The sequence below is a fragment of the Glycine max genome, chromosome 8, assembly GCF_000004515.6.
Source record: "Glycine max cultivar Williams 82 chromosome 8, Glycine_max_v4.0, whole genome shotgun sequence".
NCBI classification, from domain to species: domain Eukaryota; kingdom Viridiplantae; phylum Streptophyta; class Magnoliopsida; order Fabales; family Fabaceae; genus Glycine; species Glycine max.
The window spans coordinates 38,339,158-38,361,507 of record NC_038244.2 but is presented as its reverse complement, the minus strand read 5'-3'; the positions used below and the strand labels follow the sequence as shown (position 1 = coordinate 38,361,507).

The window sequence follows — 22,350 nt, the reverse complement described above, 5'->3', positions numbered from 1 at the left end:
CTTTAGGTAACTTTAACTTTTGCAGTGAATAAAAAATCTGTACTACGTTTCATAACTTAATTTTAGAATAAAAACACCAGGCATAAACAGGTTCAATCCAAAACCAATTTCAACTCAACTCAAATCTGTACATTCAATTTCATTTCAAATCAATTTTCCCCTAAACTAATTTTGCAAAATTCAGATCGAAACACACACACTAAAGATCACTTTGAATATTAAGTGCGTGAAGAAGAAGAAGAACAAGAATCTTGCCTCGCCTAGGGAATCTCTGCAGCTAACAAGCACAGTTCTGATGCCCCTGGGAGGGTATCCAGAGACGCAAGACACCTGAGGCCACGTGAAATGCAGCTTGGTGACGTAGTGCTCCTCCTACCACAATATTTTGCAAGCACATCAACTTCACAATTCAAATTCAACGCGTAATCGTCGGAACGAAACAATTAGTATTGAAAGGAATTAAGTTACTGAGGATGAAGAACAAGGGATGAAGCGAGCCAAAGCATATCTCCCACTGCTCTCTATGCAGCCTCGCCGGGTTCTTGTTGTTGGAGTGCTCAATAACTGCCATATTTCCCGCCATTTTCGCCTTTCAATTCAAACACTCTCTATTTTTAAATTTGTGGTTATTCATATATAAGCCAGCCCCGATGTGTTATTACCAAAATACCCGCGCGCCGGATCCTCCTCCTAGCCCGCCATCGCACCGCCGGTGTTCACATGCGCATTCACGTCAAGGGCGGCAACCACACCTTCCACACTACGCCATTGCGGAGGCACTGTTAGTGCGCGCGTGCGATGAATGAGAAAGTGTCGTCACTTGAAAAAGGGTATTTTTGGAAAGATAACAAATTTTAAAATGTTAAATTAAATTAAAATTTGATGGTAAAATCAGTTGACAGATGTCCACATTTCAATGGCCTGCGAGATAATTCGGCTTATATATATCGCAGGATATAGCATTTCTCATTCTTTTCTTTCTTCTTCTTCTAAAACATAGTATAACTTTAGTTTTCTTCCATAATTTTCATCTCTTTTTTTAAAGGCTTAAAAATATAAATTCTATCATTAAACTTTTATTATTTTATGAATTACTTTTACAAATTTTATTATTCAATTTTTATAATTTCTAAATTTTAAAAAATGAAGAGACTAAATGTCTCAATCTTTAAATAGATGAACTAAATTACGAATTTTAAAAAAATAGGAAAATAAAAGTACATTTTAACCTAAATGTTATATATCCTGAATATCTTTTCTCTTCAAATTTCATTAACTGTGATCCATTTTGGTGCATACTTTATTCTACATTGTTCTAAACATTTCTTGACATGTATAATTAAGCTTTGCAAAGCTTGTTTTCTCGTCTTGGTCTTAGACCTAGTTATGACACCTCCATTGTCATACAAAGCATCTTTTTGTTGGTTTGTTGGATCTCTATCACCTAATTACCAGTAAAAAAATTAATCATATTAAATGGCATTTAATGATATTAAAATAAAGAATAAAATCATTTTCAAATCAAATACTAGTTATAGCCATTAATTAAAATTAATATGATATTATTATTTATAAATTTTAGCAATTGAACTAAGAGATTGTATTTTCTATATAAAGTTGAGCAAATAAAGTATAGCCATTTTAATCATTTTAAATTAACATTTAATGATATTAAAAAAATTAATAATCATTAATGACACAAGTGTAATTTTTAAATAAAATCATTTTAAATAATACATTAATGACATAAATGATTTTAAATTTATAAAGAATAACTATATGAAATACATCACTTGATAGCACTATTCTTGATTAATTACGTGAAGATTTTTATTTATAAGATTAAACATATACATTTTTTAGCTAATAATCTATAATGCTATGCAAACATGTTTAATTACGTAGATATGATGCAATTTTTCATTAATAAAATTTAATATTATATTTTATAAGACCCTACTAGAAAAATACATTTTAGCGACCGAAATACAGACCGACTAGTTTCTATCACCTCTTCGACCGAATTTGCAACCGAACTAAATAGTGGTGGCTAATTTGCGTCAGCAACCAAATTAGCGACCGAATTGAAGGGTGGTGACCTCTTAGGTCGTTATTTCGGTCGCTATATATCTAAATACAAACATACTGTACCGACTGAAATGGACGAAGATAACGACTGAATTATATTCAGTTGCTATGTTATGAGATAATGACAAAAAATGTTTCGGTCGCTATAAGACTAAATACTAGTTGAGATTAGCAACCAAATTCATTTTTTTTTTAAGTTAAGAAACTAAAATATTAATTTATTATAAATCATAATAAATATATAATATACTTCAATACATTTTATACTTGAAAAGTTTTGAAATTAATATATTAGTAATATTTTTTAATTAACAAACCAATATTTACATTATTTGATTAAGATAAATAAATCATGCTTATCACTAGTCTTTTAATTTGTGTTTTTTTTAATAATTGTTTATTTTATATAATTATTTAAAAATAATAATAAATAAATACCCTTTATATTGTGAAAATATGTTATAATCAAATTTTATAAAATTAAGTATTTTAAAATATAAGATATAAGTCCAACATTAATGATTCATTAAAGTTCAATTTGGTGAAGATTCAATTTGATTTTATTACAACATGTGCACTAAGCAAGCCTAGTAGGATGCAATGTGTAACTTGTATATCCACTAAAATTTTAATTTGACTTTAATTTAAGGCTTATGATAAATAAATCATGCTTATCACTAGTCTTTTAATTTGTATTTTTTAAAAATAATTATTTGTTTTATATAATTATTTAAAAACTATAATAAATAAATACCCTTTATATTATGAAAATATGTCATAAACAAATTTTATAAAATTAAGTATTTTAAAATATAAGATATAAGTCCAACATTAATGATTCATTAAAGTTCAATTTGGTGAAGATTCAATTTGATTTTATTACAACATGTGCACTAAGCATGCCTAATAGGATGTAATGTGTAACTTATGTATTCACTAAAATTTCAATTTGACTTTAATTTAAGGCTTAATTACAAAATAGAGTGAGGAACACACTCCTTTACTACTACACCCAAGTGTTTGTTTGAATATTTTGTGTAAAATATAATATTAATATAAATTTTATGTGAAAGTAATTCAAAATTTATTATATTTTTAAAATCTTATATATTATATTTTAAAATATTATATATATGATTAAATTTTATTTTCACATAAATTAGAATGTGAATATTTATATAAGTTTTATTTTTATTTTATATATTATATTTATCTTTTAAAATAATTTTGTGATTTAATGATAACATTTTTTTATCTATATTAAGATATTCATGTTATTTATTATAATACAGATATAAAAAAATATTGTCAATAAATCACATAAATAAATATTTTAAAAAATACATAATATTGTCATTTTATTTAATTATGTATCTTTACTATATAATTTAATTATTTAAAAAAATTACATACCTGATTAAATAAAATTAAATATAAATAAAAGATAATATTATTAAAAAATAACAAGAATATCTTAATATAAGTAAAAAAAAATATTGTCATTAAATCAAATATATAAATATTTTAAAATATAATAAATTAAAAAAGAATAAAGTTTACATATTCTAATTTATGTGAAGATATAATTTAATCTTATATATTATATTTTAAAAGATAGTATATAAGATTAAAAAAGAATAAAGTTTAAATTTTGAACTATTTTCGCATAAAACTTATGTTAATAATATATTTTATCCCAAATATCCAAATGGGTACATGGTGTAATGGTAAAGGAGAGTGTCACTTATTTCAAGAACCATGATTCTATTGACCAACTTTATAGTCTAGTCAAAATAGGATAATAGATTTTGCAAAAGCCTTAATTTAACATATTCAGTAACCCAAGTCCAATAATGATTTATGAATGTTCATTTATGCATTCACCACTTTTCAATTACTTACTTTAGTGTAACATATACTAATGATTTATTCAAAGCCAATAAGGCCCAATATATTACTATATTGTAACATATGCACTAATGATTATTGATATTCAATAAGATCCGATCAAAGTCCAATACGACTTTAATGTAACAAATGCACATTAAAATTACTAGTGTGTTCCCGTGTAATGCACTTGTTGATACATTAATAATTTTTTTCATTTTATAAAAATTAATTCAAGATTAAATATATTTTTAAAAAATAGTAAAATTAATTATATTATGAGAAAAAAGTCATGCACTAACATATATAAATGTGTACTATACTCTCACTTATTTTTAAGATACCACTTGTTTTTTTTTTTTTTTTGCGATACCACTCTCACTTGGTTATGTAAAAGAGTCAAGTTCAAGTTTTTTATTTTTTTTATTTCATATAATGCATGTTAACCTCCTTTTTTAATTATCTTGTATAAAAATAATTATTAAATATTATATTGATAAAGTTATAAAATAATTTAAGAAAAATTAATAAAGATAATTGAGTTATAATTAAGTTAGCAAAAATTAATAAAAATAATTAAATTTGACTCACAAGTTGTTACCATTTGTGTCAATTAGTGTTGATTAATTTATTATTAATATTATATATATATATATATATATATATATGTATATTAAAATTAAAAAACTAATAATTATTTTTTTTGCACGAGTAATTATTATTATTATACTATTACTCACAAAACAATGGTAACACATTATAAGTTAATTTTTTTTTCAAATCTCAAATTCCTAATATTATTGAAATTCTGATATCGATGACAGATGTCGTACCGGATGTCACGACATCACGCTTCAGAACATGCAGATTATATTTGACAGTATGAACAGATTAAACAAGTAAATAACACAAGAGAATTGTTAACCCAGTTCGGTGCAACGTCACCTACATCTGGGGGCTACCAAGCCAGGGAGGAAATCCACTAAAATAGTGTTAGTTCGAAGATCTAACAGCCACTGTTTACAACCTTCTCACCTAACCACTACCCATGCAACCTCTACCTAAGAGCCACTCTTAGATATGAGAACCCCTCTCACTCCCTCTCAATCACTCTCCCGTGTTTACAAATAAATCAAAGACACACCAGAGATTGCTCTCTGAACAAAAGAGATCAACTCTACACACTCAGGTCCAACACTTGATGTTAGGGTAACATCAAGGTGGCTCACAAAACACTCAAGTCCCAAAAACTCACAAAATAACTCTTCAATCTCGGACTTGGTGGAAAACTCGTGCAGCCTTCATGTTTATATAGCAGTGTACGTATCTGGGCTGTAACAACTTGCGCTGGATAAGATCTATCATTCTCCTGAAAATCTGCACTTAAAGATCTAAAAGATAAAGTTTTATCTTTTAGTTTTTATCTTCAATCTCTAATCCCTGAACGAAATTATTCAAGTTTGTAATTCAAACTTTAATTATCTTTTAATTCGTTCCTAAAGATAGATCGCCTAATCTGTTGCTAACTGCACATTAATCTGTTAAAGATATAACAGATTTATGTGTCCAGTATTTTCGGGCAGGATGTCCTGGACATCGTATCCGACATCGTGGATCCTGCAGCTTCAATTCTTCATTTGACATTTTATCTTGCCTTGTGCATTGTGCAGCCCAATCTGATTCCTTGACATCATGTGCAGCAACTCCAGCTTTCCTTCATTGTCTAAGTGCTTATGTTTTAACAAAATTTTAGCCAATCTTTTAAAACTCAGTAAAGCTAAGCACTAACAATTATAAATTATAATATACAACTTAGACACATAATCCTTCTCTATAAATTATAATATACAAATTAAAAATATCATTAATTATAAAAAAATTAAGAAATTAATTGATACACACCTTAATTTCTATAATTAAATTATAAAAAAATTATAATATACAACTTAAACTTTTTCAATTCGCACTAAGTGTGTTTTGACTTATCAAAATAAAAAATTGTGGTAAGTGAAGCTCTATAGTTCATCTCTCATAGAGTTCTCACATAGAGAAACTCTTGCCTCTGTTCTTAGTGAAGGAAAACTCTCACCTTCGATACATCACTGGGGATCAAAGATAGAAATAGAGAGAAAGAGATTAATTTCAATCTTTCTATCTTCTCGCTTGCTCTCTATCTCTCTCCTTGATTGCTCTCCATCTCTCTCGTTCTCTCTCGTAGAGTTCTCATAGGTATGAATCAGGATTTGAACTCGCTTTTAGATTTGAATCAAGATTTGAACTCGCTTTTAGATTTGAACGTGTTAACTCATTGGCAAGTGCACTAATTTGTCCAAGTAGTATTTTCAAATGGTAAGACCGAGTGTCGCGTCCACATGGACTTTGACTGTACTCAGAGTTTGTATATGTCCAATTTTAAGCGATTAATGAATTAAATTTAAATTCGATATTGGTTGAATAATGATACAGAATGTAAAATTCAACATAAAAAAAGATAATTAAGTACAACACATTAAAGAGATAGACAAACACTCGGAGGGTGAGTTGTCGGTTGAAGCAAAATTACAGAATGTGTTGGAACTCATCCCACCGAAACTACTCTTGATGCAACATTAACGATTTTTCACTATTTAATGTTATTCCGATTATTACCTTCATCCACTAACCTACCCTAACCATGATCCCTCATGTGAAGAGTCTAAATTACCTAATTTCTCTCTTAATCCCTTAAGAGCTACATCAAATAATTTTCTTTAAGAATAAATATGCATACATAAGGCTAAATAATACAACTATATCCCTAGACATGGATTACCTAGATGTTCTTTTCAAGTTCTTAGGAGATAAACATTTTCCAATACATAAACCCTATAACACTACATGAGCATGGGTGATCAAGCCATAAACATGATATTAAGCACATAAAAGAGACAATAATATCTAACATTAAATTGATAGTTAGAATCATTACATCAAGAGTGTTTGATTGCTGAGCTCCCAACAATGAGTGGTTTAGCCTCTCATGATAATGAGAGGCTTACTAATACAAAAAGGAAACAAGACGTGTGGAAGAAAATGGAGGAAAGGATCCCCAAGTGAGTGGATCTACTATCTTCTCTCGTGCCCTAACTTCTTATTTTCGTCCCCCAAAAAGAACTCTCTCATTTCTCCTTTTTTTCCCTTTAAAACATAGCACAGTCATATTTTTTTCGACATTGATTGTGCGCTAAGCTTGCATGTGCGCGCTAAGCGCATATGCAAAGTCCAGCTGACATAAGTAACCGCGCGCTAAGCCACCAGATGAGTGTTAAGCCGCCAGATGCAGGCTAAGCCTAGCCTCCAAGTTGGCTCCTGCTTTGTAATTTACAAAAAAATACACCCAAAAACATTGTAAATTAACTAACTTTAGCATCTACTAGACAAAAAATAAGAAGAAGCTAAAATCCTAATATTTTAACACAAAAGAAGCAATAAAAGAGAGGAAAATTAGATAATTACTATGTGATTTAAATATTCAAATTACATAAGCATAGCAATTATCAGAACGCATTTTCTTTGAACACCGTACGCTTCTCTCTTGTTTCCATTTCGCATAAGCCTTCGATTTGCATTCAACGCAACAATTTTTTATAGCAAAGCAAGTTCTAAAAAATTCCTAACCTCAGGTATTTCTCACCTTTAATTTCACCTCTAATTTTGTTCAATCTTGGGCCAGGATCATGATCTGAATAAGTCTTTATCGATTGCTCAATCTCTACCCTTTTCTGAGGTAAGATGAACATCCATATTCTAGTCAACATTCATGCTATTGCATGATTGGGAAATTAGACTAGTGGTATTATCCTATTTAGGAAGCATAAAAATTTCCTTTTCTGGTTTTGTAGTGGGCACCAATAAAAAGTCATTGGGAGGGATGGCTTCTAACTTTTCATCTTTACAGGCTATATCCAGGTTCTTCCCTAAAGGATTGGGGTATTTTGTCTAAATCTTAGGACCCACAGAAACAACCTTAGTAGAGTCCTTTCTTAGTATATTGTGTTTAGGGTCTTGCACATACTTTCTAGGGGTATCAGTCCCTTTTTGAGCAGCCATATAGTTGTCCATTTGCTTCCCTGGTCCCGAGGTGGAGAAAGGATGAGCTTTGTGAGTCCAAGCCTCAGTCGGGAATCACTAAACTGAATTTTTTTATTAGTTTTCTTCCTTCTTTGCACTACAAGCCATTCACATTGGGCTTGAACATCATTGACTGCTTGGTAAAAAAATTGTCTTAGATTCTCTATTTATTGGGAAGGTAAGTCGCTTGCCATTTAGTGTAGAAGCTAAAGCATTGATTTGATTTGAATATGATATGTATGTATGTATGGCATTACTATAGTTCTAGAATTGTGTCCCTTATTCAGAGGATATTCCAAATTTATTCGGTGTTTGTATGGCATTACTATAGTTCTAGAATTTATTCTTGTGTAGCTTCATTTCCTAATTTCCATATATAAACTTTTTTGTTAGCAAAGGTATTGAATGTGAATGGCTTTTGGTGGTGGGAACCTTGCTTAGTTCACATGTAATAAACCTTTTTTCCTTAATAATTCTCTCTCACCAACTACCTTTATGAAAAAGTTATAGTGTGTGTGTGTGTTGAAGATGTCTATATGGGGGAGACTAAGATGAAATGAATCATTGCTCTCGAGAGGGGCTTAGTAGTGCTAATCATGATTAGTACTACACGTGTTCTAACTGGCTTTACTAAAAGAAAATTCTATCATAATAACCCCAACTATCGCTTCTTTTCATTCTCACTTTTTTCGTTTGTTGTTAGCTATCTTAGATTATCTAAATGATATATGCACATTTAGGCCATTGCAGCTGACATGTCTTCTAAGTGCCCTATAAAGTTACAAGTATTTGAAAACTTCAATATTACATTTAATACAAAAAAAATATTCTTGGCTTATAAAAAAACTTGTGGTTAGTCTATATTTTTAATGCCTTGTCTCATTCTTTTTTTTTCCTTTCTTAGGATTAGGTATAGTACTCAAGGGATTCTTGAGGGAAATATATGCAATTAAGTTTCATTTGTAATGATTTGTTTGTATATGTTTATATGTTTACACTATTGCTTTGGTTTCTTATAATTTTTCCCAATGTAGTCAATTTCATGTGATAGCACATTTATCACGCCAAAGCAGCCCCTGGTTGTCTCAGAGTTCTTTCATAAATTTATGCTATCTTTGGTATAGTGGGTGTTTGGCAATCTAGTATTTTGAAAATAATAGCTGCTCTAGGAATTGCAATACTGTTGTAGCACTTTTGGGGTTGGTTGCTTTGCTAAGCATCCAATATTGACTAATATGCTTTTTCCCGTGTGGCTTTCTCTTCAAATAGAAATTTATGCAATTGATGATCAGAAGAGATGTCTATATATAAAACTTATACTGAATTTCTTTATTGTGGTATTGCTCAGCATCTGCTAGCATATGGTTCCTTTTATTGATGGTTACCTCAATTCTTTATTGCAGAAACAATTATTTAGTTTGATCAATGATATTCCATTTGTTTTTGAAGTTGTGACTGACAGGAAACCAGTTAAGGACAAGCCAACTGCGGATAGTGGAAGCAAGTCTAGGGGAAGTGCCAAGGTTAGTGTATTTCGTTTCTTGTGATAATTGTTTCTTTGTTTCTTGAGTACTAACACTCTTTTAAAGACACTTATTAGCTGAAATTGTTAGGAAATCACAATTTTGTAGGTCACATTTCTTATTTAATTATACAAAAAAAATCATTTTAATATTTTTTTATTATATAAAATGTGTTTGATTTTGTTATAAACATATAAAGTTCTGAAAAAACTGATTCCCCACCACCAAAGGCACCAACTTCTCTGTAATATATTTTCACGAGTCACGACTAACCAAACCCACTAGGCATAGGCAATGACAATGAGGCAAACTCAATGACCATCCTTTTCTATCTTATCAAAACTATTATTAAACAAAGATCAAATATAAAAACATAGCACTGACTTCAGATTCAGACATATCCTTTCAAACCCGTGATGACTGACTCAAGAGAAAAAAACCAATTGTCGTTGATCTTAAAAAACAAAAACTCATGTTGTTTATAATTTTTTCCTTTTTTTTGTGAGGTGGAAATAATACAAATCTTGCAAGGTGATATATATATATATATATATGGCAGGCCTAAGCTGAGTTTAGTTTCTTGCATACTAATTGAAATGATGGATGATTAAATTATATTTTAAAATAATTCTTATTTTTATATATTTTAAAATTAATTATTATGTAAATTCTGACATGTATCAATAAAATATCAAATAAGTTTAGATTAATATAAGATTTTGCAAATACAATATATATAGTAAAAAAGTTCGATCTAACGGTAAATTGTAAATAATATCAGTAGATAATAAACTATAGAATTGTGTAATTTAGTTTGGTCTTAAATAAAATTTATATTAATCATATATAATTTTAGAAATTAAAATCAAAATTTTAAAATAGCATATTAAGAGAGATATTAAAGCAAATAAGAAATTTCTCTAAGCCTAACAATGTGTTTGGATGGAGAAATTAAAGCAAGTAAAGTATTTCAACAGAGATATTAAAATGTCTTCCTATAATGTAATCGGTTTGAATGAGATATTTTAAAACTAATTAAAATGCTATCATTTTTTAAAAACATTTTAATATACTAACTTAACAACATTTCAAGTTCTCACCAAACAGAAAAGAATTAAAATTCCTCAGCGCACACCAGCTCTCTCTCCCCCTCTCTCAGCCACACGTACTCTCCGTAACTCTCTCTCAGCAGCATATCGGTTAGCTGGTTCTGACTTAGCAACATGCAACTCAGCATGACCAGATTCCCGAAGTCTTTTGGAATCTCGCTGCAGAGCTGATTATTGCCGAGGTCGAGGTGTTTGAGTGAGTCTAGTCGGGTGATGGACGCTGGAATTTTTCCGTTGAGGGCGTTGTCGGTGAGGTTTAGGACTGTCAGACGTGAGAGTTTGCCGACATCGACGGGGATCTCGCAGGCAGGGATCTCCCCGACAATGTCTTTCCATTCAGCGACGACAAGGGTGGTGAGGGTGTCGATGTCGAAGTTGAGGCAACAATTGGAACCCGTCCACGAGTTGAAGAGGCCAAGGTAAGGCTCGTTCAATGCTTATTTTGATTATTTAATTATTAAATATTAAAAAATTGATTATTAAATATTGTATAGCATTAAATTTATTTTGAATATTTAATTATTTAAAAATGATTCATATTTATTTTCATTCAATATTGAAATTTTAATTTTTAAATAAATATTTAAAAATGAAAATTTGAATTTCATTGAAATTGAATTACTTTATCCAAACAAGGAAATTAAAAGACAAGAAATTGAATTGCCTTATGCAAACAAAATATTTACAAAATGAAAGGAATTTAAATCAAGGCAATTAAAATGTTGTGCATTTGAATTTCCTAAAAATTTCTAAATCCTCCATCCAAACACATGTTTGGATAAATCAATTCAAATTTCTTCAATTTTAAATTCTTTGTTTGGATAAGGCAATTCAATTTTCTCCATATGCAAAATTTCAATTTTATATTTTAAATAGATGAAATTTCAATATTAAACTTTACAGAAAACAAACATGATCTAATTTTAAAATATTAATTAAAAAATATTTTTCAATTTTTAATAATTTAAAAATACGAAATATTGATAATTTTAACTAGGGTTGTTTTTCCTGACCACAACTAGTGATGTTTTTCAACCGACATTAATCAAGGCTATTTTTCGGTTGACATCAAATAGTGTTCATTTTGTTAAAGTACGTCGGGAATATTTGTCAGCTAACGTCAGTCGAGGCTATTTTTTGGCTAGCGTTGGTTAAGTCTATTTTTCTGCCTATGTTGGCTAGGTTTTTTTACCAATGTCACCTAGGGTTTGTTTGGCCGACACCGACTAAGGCCTTTTCGAACGACATTGACCAAGACTATTTTTAGCTAACGTCAGCTTAGGATTTTTTGGTCGATGTCTTTTGGGGATTTTTGAGTCAATAAATAGCTCTTACTAACCAACATCGGCCTTAAAAACCCTAGCATGCCTTGACAAAAAAAACTCTATCCAATATCGGCTAAAAAATAGCTTGGTCGATGTTGACCAATAGAACCTACCCGACCTCAGCTGAAAAACATCATTGGTCAACGTTGGCCGAAAAATCCCTAGTCTAAGTTGGCTAGAAAATAGTCCTAATCAATGTTGGACGAAAAAACCTAGCCAACATCGACTATAAAATAGCCTTGGTTGATGTTGACTAAAAATAGCTCTAACCGATGTCGACCAAAAAAATTCTAGTGGATGTCGACTAAAAGAACCTAGTCGATATCAACTAAAAACAGTCATGCCTGATGTCAGTCAAAAAATGCCTAGCTGGTGTTAGCAGAAAAAACCGTAGTCAACATCAACCAAAAAATCCTAGCTAATGTGGTTAAGAAATAGCTCTGGTTGATGTTAGTAGAAAACCCTAGTCGATGTCAGCAAAAAAAATCCTAACCAACGTCAGCTAAGAATATTTTGTTGACATCAGCCAAAATATCCTAGCTAACATTAGCTGAAAAATAACCCTAACTGATGTTGACTAAAAAATAACTTTGGCTGATGTTGGCTGGAAAAACCTAGCTGATGTCGGCTGAAAAACCCTAGCAGGTGTCTACTCAAAAGTTAGTCATGACCGATATCAGTAGAAAAAATTTAGCCGATGTCGGCCAAAGAAATCATTGGTCAACATCAACTGAAAAAACTTCGACGACAACAGCTAAAAAATATCCTTGGCTGATGTTAGCAAAAAAATTCTCATAATTGACGTCAGTGAGAAAATAACCCTAACCAATATCATCTAAAAAAAAATTTAACCGATATCGGCAAAAAATAGTTTTTGTTGACATCATACGAAAAATTCTAACTGAAAAACCTCGACCAACGTCAGTGAAAAACAACTTATGTCAATGTCGGCCGTAAAAACTTTAGTCACCCGTAGTTGCAAGTGTTGAGCAAGAAAGAGTCACGAGTAAGAATGTGAGTTAGAGTGAGCATCTCCAAAAAAAGAATTTCAAACTTTTTATTTTTTGAGAGAATTTGAAATTCCATTGTTTTAGTCAATCAAAATGATTCATAAAAATACAAAAAATTAAATCTCCTTTTAAATATTCTATCCAAACAAACTATTTTATCATGAATATTTTCAAATTCCTTGAAAAAATGAATTTCCTTGCTGAATTACTCCATCCAAACACACTAGTATGAAAATCTGATTGAATTCAATTTCACACTTCATACACTCTTCCATTTCAATCACGAGTCATAATATTAACAATAAGTATAGTATGATTCCAAATCAAACACATTTATGTAAGGATTTTTTTCATCTGCGGGTTATAACAAAAGCATATTTATGTAAGGAGTTTTTTTCCATGTAGTCAATCGTGTGATGACTAAGACAGTGACATTAAAATTTAAAAAAATTAGATAAATAATAAGCAACCAAAATTCATAATTTATTAAAAAAAATACTAGGCTAAACCCATCATAACTTATATGTGAATAACATTAAAAAGATTAACTAATAGTATACAAGTGTGTGACAAGGCATTAAGTTTTCCTGGAAAAACTAAATTAATTAACCATGTTACATGGAGATAAAAAAACATTGAAAAAGAAAAAAAAATGTTACCATAAATTAAAATAATTTAATTCCAATGTAATAAACAACTTAAAGAAACAACTACTAATATATTGAAAATTAACATCCTAAATTAAAGTGACTAAATTAAAACAGATAAACGTAAGAAGTTTTAGATATATTCATAAACTTATATTTAATTAGACAAAAAAAGCCTTTTAATAAATTATTTTTCTTATATAAAACATGTTTATTATCAAACATATTTTTTTATGTTTAATTTTGTATTGTATGAATCAAATATAAAAATACTATACAATAAAAATTAATGTCAAAATTTATAAAACAATCATTATTTTCATAAATTTAAGAATAAAAATTTATGTACATAATTATTGTTCCTACAACATAATTTTTTTTAAAAGTTTCAATTTCATTAACAGTAACATTTGGTTTTAAAATTATTTCTTATATTGACTAGTATTAAATTGTTAGTTATGGTTATAACTAAAGTTAACTTATTTGAATGTGTTGGATTTTTTTTTTCAATTTGTTGGACTATAATACTTTATTATTATAAAATTTGAATAATTTTTTTTTGGATATCAAAATGATAATTTCTTAAATCTTCTTGTAGATAAATGATGTAAGGTTACTACAACAAATGAAACCGAGTTCCATGTTGACAATGCTGAGTTTGGTTGCCCTCATGACATGTGAAAGGACCCCTAGGAATTAGAACTTTATTAAACTTTGACATTGTATTTTATTAGACTTTAAAAACTTTGAATTTGTAATTTATCAATCTTTCAATTAGAATTTTTTTATTAGATATATTTACACATTATGAATGTCCACTTTTATTTATAAGTTTGATTATACAATTTAAGTAAAATTATATTTATAGTTGATAATTATTAGGCATATCAAAATGTAAAAAATAAAAAACAAAAAAATACAGCATATTTTTTAATTTTTTCTATATTAAAAAATTAAATATTAAATAGCAACTGAATTGCATTTTAAAATATTTCAAATTTCAAATTAATAATTAAATAGCGACCGAGTTTTTTAAATCATTTTCTATTATAAAACTAGCAACCGAATGTATTCATTTTTAATTCTTTAAAAATTAATTGTTCAGTAGAGACCAAATTAGAAATCGAAGTTTTTTTAATTCATTTTATATTGAAAATTAAATGATTTGTTAACGACTGAATATTCTGTTGCTGATTTGGTCCCAAGCAAAACAGCAACCAAATAAACAACGACCAAATTTAAAGATTTAGTGATCGAATATTTCGGTTACTAAATAGTAGTCAAAATTAAATTTGGTCGCTAAGTTCTTTGCAACACAAAGGATTCGGTTGTCATTTCAGTTGCTAAAAATTTTAGTGACCAAATATGCCAGTCGCTACATCATGCTTTTTTTTTTTGGTGGTAAGAATAGTTGTCTATGATAACATAAAAATGTATAATAAACATTATTGATAAATAAAAATAGCATATAATAATATGAAAAGAAGTGTTTGATCAGGCTTTTTCTTTATTCATATTGATTGTATGAATATAAAACCACTCACAATATTATCATCATTCACAATATAATTATTATTATATGCTATAATTTAATGATCATAGAGTTAGGTTAATTATTTTCTATTTTTTTAATCTTTTTTACATGTTAATAAATATGAAATATATAATCTATAAGGGAATATTTTTATAAGGGAATATTTTTTTAAAGAATTATAGGAGAATATTTGATAAGTTACTTTTTATAATATTTAATATGTTCTATCTTATAATGATAACCTCATAAAAAATTGATTGCTATAATAATTTACAATGAATTGTTTATAATTAATCATAAATTAATAAAACAAATTAAAATATTTGTATATATTGAAATTATATTGTTATATTTAAATAAATCTATGCAAGCATATTACATTTAGTATGTTTTTATTATATATACTATATGCCAAATATTATTCATTATTATATACTATACGTCTATAACTCCTCTAATTTCTATGAAACATTGTTCATTATATATAATATTATGACAGAAACTTCAGCTAATTAACAAGATTCTATTAAATATTTCATAACATGTATTTTTAAAGGAATAATATTTGGCCTCTAATTATTCTAAATTCTATTTGTATCCAAAGCAAAGCAAAACAAGACATAAGAAAATATCAAAATCATGATGCAAAGGGCAAGAGAATGAGAGAGAAATCATGTTGAAAGCATAAGGAGAAAGAATTTTCAGATAAAGTTAGATTGAGAATAGCAATGTTGCAACAATTATTTTAGGGTTTTTTTGTTTTGTTTTTTTGCATAACATGAAGATGATCAAGCACATGAGAATAATTTTTTTTATTTTCTATTTCAATTTAGTAATTTTATTTTGATGATAAAAAAATTTGATGCTCACTTGAAGTCTCTAATAATGCATAAACTTATGAATGATACTACAATCAATTATACATTTTCATGGTGCTTATATATTTGTAAACAATGAAAAAATATTGAAAAGAAAATAGAAAAGAGAAAGAAATTTGAAGAAAAAAAATCTATTAACTTTTGATACATCTACAACCATAATTTAACGTAAAAAAAGAAATGTGAACATCATCATAATAAAAGTATCAATTTCTATCATCAAACTTAAATGAAAAAAGAATTCATATTGATGAATATATTAGTCACTACTAAAAATGCTGCATTTTACGATGCGAAAACGATGACGGTCTCCATTGAATCGTCTTAAAGTTGATTGCATCGTCTTAAAGTTGATTGCGGTGATAATTTTGTAATATATATGACTTTAACAAAGACGGGTATATAAAAACCGTATTAAAAACTTGTGTTCCACGACGGTTTTTCCTAAGACCGTCGTAGTTTCATTTCTCTTCCAACGAAACTACTTGCGTCTCATTCATTCACACACTCATTCACGCTCAGGCTCACACTCGCAGTAGAGAAAGAACCCTAAAATTCCATCGCTGCAATGAACATGCATTGACGACAGTGAAGACCTTGACCTTAGGAACATTGAACTCGACTCGAGCAACGGGCTCTGAAGAAGGTGGTTCACTCTTCTTCAAATCTAATCGAAGAAAGAAATGGATGAAGCGCTGGAAATGTCATGTGCGAAGGACACAAAGGAGAGGATGGCGGATGTGGAGCGCCTCCACTAACTTTTAGAAGCTTTCAGAAGAGCTTATCCTCTTTCGAAACATCCAGATGACCTTTATCCTCTGGTGAAGCTAAAGATGGCAGTGAGAAATACCAAGAATCTGAGAAATGTTAGAACCTTGTTTTTGATTATTTTTCCTCTTTGATTTTCATTTTTTTCTGCTGTTGTTTTTGTTGTATTATTTTCTCTATTTTTGACATGAGATTGGAGTTCTAACTTTGTGGTTTTTGAATTTTATTTTTTGGATTGTGTTTCTCCAAGTTGCTACATCGAGCTTGCAAATGGAGGTTTGGTTCCTGTCAGTGAAGCTCTTAATGTTTGTTTCATATTTCAATGATTCTGTTTTTTTTTTAAAATTGTAATTCGTTCTTATTGTGATTTTATTTTCGTAAACAGTAAAATAAAAATAAACTGTTGAAAACGTGATTTTAGATTGTGTTTTTTGCAATTATTTTTATTTAAGTGTTGAGTTTGTAATGGGCTCGATGGACTTTTATCAAATCCAGTTAATACAACTCAGTTCTTTCCCTCCCCGTCGAAGAGGTCTTAAGGGATTTCAAGGGTCACAAAGCTACTTTGATTAAAGCCCTCATCACCAGTTCTTACTACTACTTCTTTCTTTCTTCTTATCCTTTTTTCCATTTCAAATTTTATTTTTTCTTTTTTTCTTTACTTTGACGTTAGAGATCTTGTTTTTTCATCTTGTTCGTTCATCTCACTTCTAATTAAGGAACAAACTTTCCGCAGTTGAAATTCCTAGCTAGCTAGCTTCCATCAATTTGAATCTCTAACGTCAAGGTTCTCTCTGCTTTTGTCGCCGACGGATTCTCCAATACTCTCACCTAGTACCACAATCATTTCTCATCTCAATTTTTATCAAAAAATTGTTTGCAGTTTCAGCACGTTCAGTAATTTTCGCCCGATGGGGTTATTTCTTTTTCTCTCTATGAAAAGGGGGGATTCTTGTTCTAACGGGTTATTAAAAATTGAATAATGAAGTGAGGGATTAATAATTGATATATACTTCCTCTATCTCTAGTCCTTTATTAAGCAGGTTTGATATTTTCCTTGTTCTCTTGGATACAAAAAATCCTGATTGGAATGTAGTAGTTTTATCTCATATTCTTTTTGGGGTAATCTTTATCCATGTACAACGCATACAGCTTCCTGTGGTTAAGATTATAATATTTGTATAAAAACTAATATCCAGGCATAGCATATTATAATGTGCTTTAAGCTTGAAAGAGTATGGAACATTGGAACATTATTAATAATTATTACTTAATGAAGTTATTGTGAGTTTCCTTTCTTGCTCTATTACAGAAAAACTTTGTGCTTGTGTACGAATTACTTGATGAAGTTATTGTGATTTTTTCTTTGGTGGTTGTAGACTAAGATGAGTAAAGAATACCCAAGGCCTCACTCGTGTACAACGTTGATGACCTCAATGGGGGCAATGCAAGCCACAATCTTTGCACTCTGTATTGAGAAGGATTGGAGCCAATGGAAGTTGGGCTGGAATATTAGGCTTCTAACTTCAGCTTTTTCGGTATGCTAATTTCATAATTATATAACAATGGATGGTGAATTAGTATACCAATAATTAATTATTAATAAACTAAAATATTGTGGCAGGGAATTGTGGTCTCTGGATTAGTTGTAATTGTCACTGCTTGGTGTGTAAGGCTTAGAGGTCCATTGTATGCATTAGTTTTCAGCCTTTTGTCACTTGTTATAGTGGCTATTTTTGCTTCCTTGATGTTGGATGAAAACCTATATGTAGGAAGGTATACGCTAAGATCATTTCATATTTTTGTGCACCATTATTTAATTCAGTTGACATTATAATTCTCTACAAATAGCTTGTACCTGTAGCTTATCTCGAAATCATGTTCAGCTTACTATTTTATGATTTGGTTTTTTGAAACATTTTTAGTGTAATTGGAGCGGTGCTAATTGTGTGTGGCTTGTACATGGTGTTGTGGGGTAAAAGCAAAGAAATGAAAATGACCCCTCAATTGGTGTCATCAAACAAAGAAAATTTTGAACCCAGTACTGTGGCTGTAGTCATTGCCACACTGGATTATGACAATAGTGACTATGACAACAATAACCACACATGAAGAAATACCAATATTGTTACAATGGTTCATGATGAATCTTCTGAAGTGAACATCATTGACTGAATAGAGGGAAAGAAGACATCTATACATTGTTGATCGAGTCATAGATTTTTAATTAGATAATATGCATTTGTAAGTTTTTATTTATCTTTAATTATATGTATTTTTTTACTATTGCAATTTAGTTACCTATGTCTTAGGATGATATTGTTAGTCCGTGGGATCAGATAACTAGCTATTTTCTAGGAACTAAGACTATAAACTTGGCCATTTTCATTTTCTAGAATAAGATGGTGAAATCTAGCTTTTCAGTCATTACACAGTATTCTTAAAGCTGAGTTAACATATAGTATATATCAAAGTCAGGTTAATTGTTAGCAGTAAAAGGAAGCAACACATGGGTACCACCATGAAGAGTTGGAGGTGTTCTTGTTGTTTCTCATGCGTTTGGTGATAGACTCCTGAAGCAGTATGTTGTTGCTGATCCAGAAATTCAGGTGTGTCTACAAATGGTTAGTTACATCCATTCTTGAATATGTTATATAGTTATGGATTCATCTCAACCTGTGCTCATATAGGGTGCACGGTTCACATTTGTGCTTACGAGATGATATTAAGCAATATGATTTATATTTAAATGTTGATTAAAAGTGAGCCAAAGGCATATTTTACTTTCATTATGTTTTAATATATTAGCATATCCCTTGATCATTTGAATTTTTTTAATTACATTCCCAACCTAAACAAAAAAAAAACAGATTGTTGTTTTTTTTTGTTGCAATTTTTGTACTTTTGGAATTAATTAAATCATCACATAGGTAGCAGAATTCAAAGATCCAAAGGCACTTCAATCTTTTTTGCATCATTTAATTAACTTAGATCATGTGTTCATCTTGTGTGTAAAGTTGATATTGTCCTTGTTTCTGTTAAGGTTGGAGCGGAGGAAAACAAGAAATACCTGTATTTCCTTGGTTTTTACTTCGTTTATCCTTTAGTTGCTGATTTTGTGCGTGGACACATGTACATCGCTAAAGACAAAGTGGTACGAAGGGAAAATAAATATTCAATTAAAATGTATGATTTTGCGATAATAATTGATCTCAAATTATTAAAGAAATTAATTTATATGACTTATAGTATAATTGTTTTTTGATTTTTTTATTAATAATAGTCAAAAACAAATTCTTGGGAATTACAATAATTTATGGATTATATTCAACTAATTAAATTGAACTTTTGAGTGATTACACAATAATTTCATATATTTTTTTCTCATTTTTTATGTAGACATTTAAAAGAAATTCCCTGTATTGCCGCATTATCTTATTTATTAGTATGATATGTCAATTGATGTCATTTTATTGTTTTTTTTTTTGCGTGAGATTATAGTTTTGTTTTATGGCAAACATTTTTTTTTGTTTTATGTCAAATGATCCAAAGGCACCGTAAATGATGAAAAAAATAATTATTTTATTAATTAATAATGTAAAAACTTTCATTATGTTTTAATATATTAGCAGGTCCCTCGATCATTTGAATTTTTTTAATTACATTCCCAACCTAAACAAAAAAACAGATTATTGATTTTTTTTGTTGCAATTTTTGTACTTTTGGAATTAATTAAATCATCACAAATCATTACTTTTCTTAGCAATTTCAAGTTATCAACTATAGTTTATAAATTAATGTGAACTTAGATCTCCAAATACATTCTTACACTGTAACTGATCTCACATAGGGATCAATGCAATGCAAATGTACAAATACACTTTCTTCGTTGTTAATTAAATCCATATTGTGTAAATGATGCAAAAAGATTGAAGTGCTCATAGGGGCAATTGAACACATTTTTTAATCTTTTTTGTTTTATATATTAGTTATGTTCCCATTTAAATTTAATTAAGACATAAGTTCTTATTCTCTTCTTAGTTCTAGCAGTTGAAATCTAACTATTTTCTAGTTTGCATGCCACAGTTCTTATCCTCTTCTTAGTTACTATGTTTGCAATCAAAGTTCAACTTAACATGATATGATTCCTATTTCCTTTTACAAGCTCCGCTTTTGGGACAAGTGAAGACAGAAGTTGCACATTTAATGGCCCTAGCAACCTACATGAAGGAACTAATAAAATAACACTTCTTAGTGTTGCTTTAGTACTCAAATTTGGACTTGATTACCCCTTTGCACTGCTTGAATGTTTCAATATGTATGCTTGGCAGTTTGTACAAACATTGGTTGATTTTGTTCTTTTTTTCCCCTAGAATGTTGGATTTGATTTTGAAACATGGAAGGCTGGGATCACTGGAGTTTTGGAAGACGTAAGAATAGAAATTATGTCAAAAAGTGAGTTTTTTTCTTAGACTGTTCGAAACTCAAGGTTGGTGATATTATTCTTCGGAGTCCATATTCTTAGACTGTTCGAAACATATATACTTGGTTTTTTTGGTCCTAAATAAGTTGGTTTATCCCAATTTATTTTATTATTTTATTTATCAACACAGTTAATATGATGTGACCTTGCCTAATTATATATAGGTGGCAGCTATATTTAAAAAATCTAGCTTACATATAGGATTGTGTGTCAAAGTGAAAAGTTACATGATGATAACTCTCGTTATTTAGAGTAATATGTGCTATTTTCTTTTTCCTTAAGTTGAAGCCGATTATATTTATGTAGATAACGTAATAATGTATTGTCCACAAGACACAACTTGTGAATATCATGAGATAATAGAAATTTAATATTATGTACATGCTAAAATATATTGGAACTCAAATAATTAATACAATAAATTAATTGATTTTGTATAAATTAAATTACATAATAGTAGTTTTATATTCTATTAGTTTTTGTTATTTTATATTTATATCTTAATTATAATATCTTATAATGAATTAATTTATAATATGAGAAGATATATAAATAAAGGAAGAAGAAAAAAGAAACAAATTGCTTTATAAAATAAGTTATGAAACAAAAGAAACAAATGGAGAGAGGATTTCAATATGTTGTCGGGATTTTTAATTTTTTTTTTATAAAAAAATTATATTCTAAGACGATTCTTTTCTTAAGAATAGAACCGTCTTAGAATGTCATCATTCTAAATTATTTTTTCTGAGAACCGTCTTAAAATGTATAGTTTTTTTTTGAAACAATTATTTAAAAACTGTCATAAAAAATTTTGATTTTTAACGTCGTTTATTATAAAGACAGTTCAAAATCGTCCTTAAAAGGGTCATATAATCGATGTAGAATCATCTTTGTAGTAGTGAGTGAAACAAAAAACTTCATTGTCTCATTGCAAAATATATTAGTAGGACAAAAACAAAAAAATAAAATAAAAAGAGAGACAATAACA

At 29.1% G+C, this 22,350-nt stretch overlaps 1 protein-coding gene across 3 annotated transcripts; it reads left to right on the top strand.

Annotated features, from left to right (window-relative positions):
• Positions 1 to 16,389: 16,389 nt before the first annotated feature.
• Positions 16,390 to 21,441, top strand: LOC100791182 (WAT1-related protein At1g68170-like). Of its 3 annotated transcripts, none has more exons than XR_001389589.3 (3): positions 16,390 to 18,417; positions 19,358 to 19,488; positions 21,045 to 21,441. XR_001389589.3 is itself a non-coding variant. In XM_041018481.1 (2 exons), exons 1-2 carry the CDS (start codon positions 18,265 to 18,267, stop codon positions 18,714 to 18,716), a joined length of 366 nt encoding a protein of 121 aa, XP_040874415.1. In that variant the 5' UTR covers positions 16,390 to 18,264; the 3' UTR covers positions 18,717 to 18,811. The 3 variants fall into 3 exon arrangements, 1 of the variants encoding a protein (XP_040874415.1); XR_005892685.1 differs by having other exon boundaries at positions 19,354 to 19,488; XM_041018481.1 differs by lacking the exons at positions 19,358 to 19,488; positions 21,045 to 21,441 and adding an exon at positions 18,504 to 18,811.
• Positions 21,442 to 22,350: the final 909 nt, after the last annotated feature.

Coding starts and splice junctions, on each gene's coding strand:
- LOC100791182 (XM_041018481.1), top strand. CDS start 18,265: ATGAGTAAAGAATACCCAAGGCCTCACTCGTGTACAACGTTGATGACC. Junction 18,418..18,503: donor TTCTAACTTCAGCTTTTTCG/GTATGCTAATTT, acceptor ATATTGTGGCAG/GGAATTGTGGTCTCTGGATT.